We start from the raw sequence: 7,044 nt of genomic DNA, 5'->3' as shown, positions 1-7,044 counted from the left end.
TGCTTCATCAGCTTCTTTTGGGGGGTCCTAGGTGACAGGGGTCTTGGAGACCCCTGATGTCTCCATAAAGAGGACCTGTCACATATTTTGCTATCACATAGGGGGGTTTTATTAGCCCCCGTATGTGATAGCAATAAAGTTTAGTGAAGAAAAAAAAAGGAAAAAAAATTAAAGTTAAAAGAATAAAAAAATTAAAAAAAAAATTAAAAGAATGTTAAAAAATTTAAAAGTCCCCACCCATACATACACGCATGCAAACATGCGTCGGGGGCGCATACGTGCAAAAAAAAAACGATTGCGCCCATTACGCCGCACATGTTACATATCGCCACGAACGTCGGAGTGAGAGCAATAAGTCTAGGGCCATCAATCACTGATAACACTAAACTGATGAGCGGTAAAAGCTTTTAAAGCGTCGCCTAGGGCCAATTTTGGGTATGGTAGTTTTCTGCGATGTCGCTTGACATGTTTGGTGTCTATTTAACCGACGTGACCCCGACTTTTATATTTTACCAAAAAACTGGGTAATAATAAGTGTTTCCTAACATAATGCTAAAAAAAACTTTTTTTTTTTCAAAATTTTCAGTAATTTTTCCTAATTATAGTAAAAAATAAAACCTGTAGTTGTGATTAAATACCACCAAAAGAAAGCTCTATCTGTCTCCAAAAAATGGTATAAAATTAATTTCAGTACAGCGTTACATGATGGAATAAACGTCAGTCAAAGTATCGCAGCGCTGAATACTGAAAAATGGCCTGGCCTGGAAGGGGGTCTAAACACCTGGTCTTCAAGTGGTTAAACTGTGGTTTTGACTATATATACAATTTGTTTTACAAACAAACATTTAAACAATATCAAAAGATTTTCACAGCACTTTAGAAATATTTCATATTTACTTGACCAAAAAAATATTTTAGATAGTAAGCCCTCAGGGGCAGGGCCCTCCTTACCATCTTGCCTTGAATTGTATTGTGATTATAATGTCTTCCCTATATTGTAAAGCGCTGCGCAAACTGTTGGCGCTATATAAATCCTCTATAATAATATTCATACTAAGCCCAAAGACCTAGCATTCTGTACTGTATTCCAGACGAGCTCTGGATGTTTCTGTGCACTAAATTGCAGTGTGTTCTAACCTTGGATATGACACCTGTTCTGTCAGTTTTTTAGTTTTTTGTGTCCCGTTGGAAAGATTTTCTTCACTTTTGTCTTGCATACACAACAGAAAGTGAGAAGAAATCACTCAGAAATGGTTGTCGCAGAAACCAGTGTCCTTATTGGAAAATATTTCTCTATTCCTGTTCTAGTGACAACTCAAAATTCTGGATTTTCCCTTACTTTCTATCCTGATGGCAGCAGTCAACAGGAAAAATAGAGTGGGTGAATCTTCCTAACAGGGACAAAGAAAGCATCAAAAACCTGACCGGGGTTCTAACATTTCTCTTTTATAGCCGAAACAAACAAAAGTTTTGCCTTTTAGATATACTTGAACTTGTTTAACCAATATCTTGAGAACTGTTCCAAACCAAGCAGCCTGTTAACCTCCTGCCGTCCACCCGTTGAGAAAATGGACGGATGGCAGACTCGCATTTGCGGGTTACCGTCTCCAGATGGCATTTTTTTCCTGCACGGGCAGGAAAAACCCGTCTGTTCTGCACAGCCGTTCCGGCTGTTTCACATGCAACCGATCAGCGGCTCTATAGCCTCCGATCGGTTGTATGGGGTGATTTCTTCGCGCCCCCCTCGAGTGCTGCCGCCCCGCCCTCCTGACCCCTCACCTTCAATTCCGGGATCCGCTAGCCCATCTGCGGCCTGGGACTGGCTCGGGAGGGTATCAGGAGGAAGATGGGAGATCAGCATCTTCTTCCTTGCTGATCTCCTTCCGTACTGTGTAATACATCACTTCCGCATTCACCTGTCAGTCACCTGGCTGCTATAGCCAGAGAAAAGAAGGTGATGAAGCAGATCTCGGGTTCATCAGCTTCTTTTGCGGTCCCCAGGTGACATTAGAGGTCCTAGAGACCCCTAATGTCTCCATAAAGAGGACCTGTCAGTGTGCCTTTGCTATTATATAGGGGGATTGTTATGCCCCTATGTAATAGCAATAACAATAAGTGTAAAAAAAAATCTAAATTAAAAAAGTAAAAATAAATAAAAGTCACATATAAAAAACAAAACCCCAACATTTTTAAGTCCCCCACCCCCACGTTTACGCACATATAAACGTAAATATGCGTCAGAGCGCGAAAACGGCAATTGCGCTACACATGTTACATATCGCCACAAACGTCAGGAGTGAGAGCAATGTAGGGCCAACAATCACTGATAACACTAAACTGATGAGCGGTAACAGCTTTTAAAGCGTCGCCTATGGCCAATTTTGGGTAATGTAGTTTTTTGAGGTTTCGCGCATGCGCGCAATTTTAAGGCTTGACATGTTTGGTACCTTTTTACCCGACGTGACCCCGTCTCTTATATTTTACCAAAAAATTGGGTAATAAATGTTTTATCATTTAATATAGGGGAAACAGTTTTCTTTTTTAAATTCTGTAATTTTTCCTTACTATAGTAAAAAATAAAAACCCCAGTGGTGAATAAATACCACCAAAAGAAAGCTCTATCTGTCCCAAAAAAGGGTATAAAAGGTATTTCAGTGCAGCGTTGCATGACGGAATAAATGTCAGTCAAAGTACTGCAGCTCTGAATACTGAAAAATGGCCTGGACAGGAAGTGGGTTTAACACCGCGGACTTCAAGTGGTTAATGTTGGCTACTTATTATTTTTATTATTATTAGTATTTCAAAGGAGATCTAAAGTTTTTTTTTTTGTTTTAATTATTTTTATTTCATGTTAGCAGCAATAATGCGTATCTGTTTGTGTCTTTTTTTCTTTTCTTCCAGGTGGAAGATCTTAAGTGGGAATTGGAACAGAAGGAGCATGAGATTCAGTCATTGAAGCAGCAACTAGACATGACTGAGCAACGCAGCCATAGAGAGTTGGAAAATTTCCAGACCTTGCTTCAGGTAATCTATGCATCTTTTTCTTCACTGACATATTCCAACGAGACATTTTATCTGCATTTACTACATTATACTCTGTAAACTTATTAAATGAGTCGTCACTATCAAACTTTAATATTGCGTTTTCGGTACAGTCTCACATTTGAAAGCTTACCCACTAGAAGATGTGGTGCACATTTTCACTTTTATACATTCAACCAGCACACATTTGCAGAAGTGCCTAAAAAGCTACCTTTATTTACACGGATGCAAAGTCACCCAAAGGGAATCTGTTATGAGAGACTAATGGAGGCTACCATCACCGACCTCTCTGTTTCAAAATGCTACCTGACTCTAATCCTGATACTTTGGCTTAAATGTTCTCTAAGTCACTGCCCCAGAACAAGTATAAAGATAAGTAGTTCTGGCACGTGTTTGCTTCTCATTTACAGACTCATTTTAAATAGAGTCAACTTTGTTACTGGAATACATGTGACTGAAAGAGAATTACATTTAGCTCTCTGTGCTGCAACCCATTTTGTTTTTGCTTTCAAACACAGTCATAGTACTCTCTAAACTTAGTCATAGGACATAATCATTACATTATTGCTATTTGTATGACGGAGGCCTTTACAGACAGTTCTATACCTTGCAATCTATACAGTTGCTCTTATTAAGCAGGGGGCCTGACTTCAAACTGTAGATTTCCTATTGCTAAATACTTAGGATGCAGGTGATGGCTCGACTTTAACCTGCAGTAAACATTTCACATAAAATATGTTTGTGCATGGTCACATGAAAATGGCAGAGTGGGTGTATATCATGGATCATTTTTAAACTGGGAATTGTTGATTTTATAGTTGGATGTTTATTTTGAACTTTGTTTTTTTTACCTGCTGTTTGTGTCCTTAGAATCTAAAGTCTGAACTTGAAGTTGTTCGTGAGGATCTCACTATTACCCAGAAGGATAAATTCATGCTACAGGCAAAGGTGACTGAGCTGAAGAATGGCATGAAAATCTTGCTGCAGCAGAACCAGCAGCTGAAGCTAGATCTTAGACAAGGTCGTCTAAAGAAGGTGCTTATCGAAGTGTCATTAAAGTAAAGATATTTTACTCAAATGAAATAAAGAGAAATGCTGAATATGATGTTTTAATGCTGCTTCTGTATTTAGACCTGCTTACATAGTCGCAAGTATAGTTCTAAACAGCATCTGTCACTCCTTTTATTCTGAATACCCGCTTTGAACAATAAGGCTTGCAGTTTTGTTTTTTTTTTAATGTATAATGTCAGTGTGCACACAGCCTTCATAATAATAATATGTATTCACAACTACCCAGACTACACAACTACCCAATTTGACCCAGTTGTCTTTATTGCAGCAGCTTTCACGTAATTTATAAATTCACCATTTAATATTATATTATTTAATAAAGCATTTACACTTAGTATCACTCATTTAGCGCAGGAATAAAAATACAAACTTCATATTAATAATGTGTGCAACTTTGATGTTTGACTTCCCACTACTGCAGATTGCATTAAAAAGCAAGCTAGTCTTTGTCAGTGCTTGCATCCTTATAACACATCGTGAATCTGTTTAATTCATTTTGATAATTTTGCTGATTTTATGTGTCTCATACTAAGTGTGGTTTGATATTTCAAATTGTATTTTTGTTATTTTAAACAGCGGAAAGAATTGAAAGGAGATGTAACAGCATCCAATCCAGTAACTCCAGTTAAGATACCAGACTGCCCAGTACCAGCTTCACTACTAGAGGAGCTCCTGAAACCTACTTCTATTAGCAACGAGCCTTTGAAAAACCTCAACAGCTGTCTTCAACAATTAAAGTAATAACTTTGCAACAATGCATATTTTTTTTTTTCTTTTAAATAGTTTTAATCCGATATAGGCTAAAAAGTCTGTCTACTGTCAGGCCTTTAAGTCTAAGAATTACAGATACGAAGGTAACTAAACTATCACAGGAGATAGTAAGTGTAAGTAATGTTATGTTGTTAAAGGGCCAGTAAATCCAAAATAGATATTTCAGCTTTTGGTAAATTGTGGAGCATCTCAGGGATGCTCTTGATTTAGCTTTGTCCATTTGAGCTCCAAGCTGCTCTGGCTTCTATGAGCAGGTATCTTTCTCCCTGATTTTTGTTTCAATCAATAATAAAGAAGGCTGCACTGGAAACTGGGATCATACAGAGGTGGGCAGGGACATGCAACACTCTTAACATGGGTGGTAACAGAGCCAGGAATTGTGCCATGGAGGTGTGGCCACTGGAGTACCCAGGAAATGCAAGAAACCAGAAGGTGACTCACTGTACCAGATACCACCTAAAGCTAAAACTTTAACTGTGGGATGGACCGACCCTTTAAATTCAATGTTTGACAAAAATATTTAGCCTGTTTTAATATTGTTAAGTCATACTTGATAAAGGTATGCTATTTTCAAACAATGATTTGTTATTAATTTCAGAGTTTCTTACAGCAAACAAAGATCGATAATATATTGCACTTTCACTGCAGTTACATTTACTCATGTAAACGCCCTGCCAGTCTTATACTTACCTGCCCCCGATCTGCTTAGATCTCCGCTGTGCCGTCCCCTGGGCGACACACAGCCAGAATTTTCTCTGCCGGGGCCGCCGCAAAAGTGCACTGCGGTGTATATTCAATCCTAGGGAGAGCTCATACTCCCTATCTTGAGGAAATGTGTGTACAAATAAGTGTAACCGCACAGAAAGTGCAATTGCACTCTAACTAGGGTGATACAATAATATTTATTATACACTGTACAACTATACATGCATGTCTTCTGTTAACATGAACACTTGTATTTTCAGGCAGGAAATGGACAGCCTCCAGCGTCAGATGGAAGAACACACTATAACTGTACATGAATCAATGACATCTTGGAACCACATTGAAGGACAACTACAGGATTTGGCAGAACCTGTCAGGTTGCCTCTGACTAGTTCTAGTCCCCCCCAGAATGATGAGAACTTCAATAACAGTGAGCCAGAAAGAACTGAGCAATGGCTCTGAACTCTTCTGTTATTTTACAGCTGCTTTCTAATTCTGGAGGGTAGGAACTTTTATGTGTGCCTGCCTATGCCAGAAATGTATGCACACCAAAAAGCACAGTGTAAGAGTGACTCTCTTCCACACAAATTATTTATTGTATATAATATATATATATTCTGAAGAGAACCAAGACACTTGGACTTTACAAGAGAAGATGAAAGATGCCTGTTGGAAAATACACACATATATGTGCCTATAGAAACACTCTGCTTTTGTGCAGGAGTCCTTCCTATAACAGTCCGTAAGGAAGAATACAGTTAGCATCTTGCATTACCTTCAGAATTGTCAAAGGCCTGTTCTCCTGAAATGAGTGCATCTGTGGGTCATCTCAGGAACTCTCCTAACACAATTCACACAAAGTGGAGGAGGTTATTACCAGATGAACAAACATGTTTTACATGCTTCTCTACTCACATTAGCTGTCCATTCAGCTAAATGATCGTCCTAATTTGTTCCATTAAATGCAGTGTGAATATACATAACCATATAACTTGTGAATCAATCTTAAAAGGGACTTAAAGCCTTTTTTTGTGAGAAGCACACCCTAATGGAACACTTATCTCCCTATAACATCTATACTTTGGGGTTTTTTTTTAAAGGCGTTTTCTGCATTAGTGTGCCAGTGGCAGGGTTTTGCCTAGTTTAAACCATATGTGCTTGATACTTTTGTGCAATAATACAGATCAGTATTCTGTAGAACAACACACAAAAAGAAGCAGGACCATCATCCCGCTTGGTATATTGCTTGGCAGACTGAAACCTAGCTATTCATACAGCAGGATTATTTTGGTAAAGTTGCAGAACTAAAGTTCTTTGTCCTGATAATGAGGGAATACTGGGTAGGGGGGATGTCTACTTTGGATGGGTTAGAAGTTAATGGGGAGTATCACTTTAATTGGACATCCACTTTAAACTGATCAGTGTGGCCCCTATGGGTTAGGAATGCTATACTAT

General features: G+C 38.6%; 1 protein-coding gene across 1 annotated transcript in view; it reads left to right on the top strand.

The window, feature by feature from the left end:
- Positions 1-6,613, top strand: part of GOLGA3 (golgin A3) — a 49,052-nt gene extending 42,439 nt beyond the window's left edge. Inside the window, exons 21-24 of the mRNA XM_018557619.1 lie at positions 2,902-3,024; positions 3,913-4,077; positions 4,690-4,850; positions 5,850-6,613. Coding sequence (XP_018413121.1) covers positions 2,902-3,024; positions 3,913-4,077; positions 4,690-4,850; positions 5,850-6,051 — 651 coding nt within the window. The 3' untranslated portion in view covers positions 6,052-6,613. The remainder of the gene's footprint in view (positions 1-2,901; positions 3,025-3,912; positions 4,078-4,689; positions 4,851-5,849) is intronic.
- The last annotated feature ends 431 nt before the right edge of the window (positions 6,614-7,044 follow it).

This window comes from Nanorana parkeri, unplaced genomic scaffold (genome assembly GCF_000935625.1).
Source record: "Nanorana parkeri isolate BGI_ZX_2015 unplaced genomic scaffold, ASM93562v1 scaffold292, whole genome shotgun sequence".
Taxonomy (NCBI): Eukaryota; Metazoa; Chordata; class Amphibia; order Anura; family Dicroglossidae; genus Nanorana; species Nanorana parkeri.
This window is presented reverse-complemented; position numbering and strand designations above follow the sequence as displayed.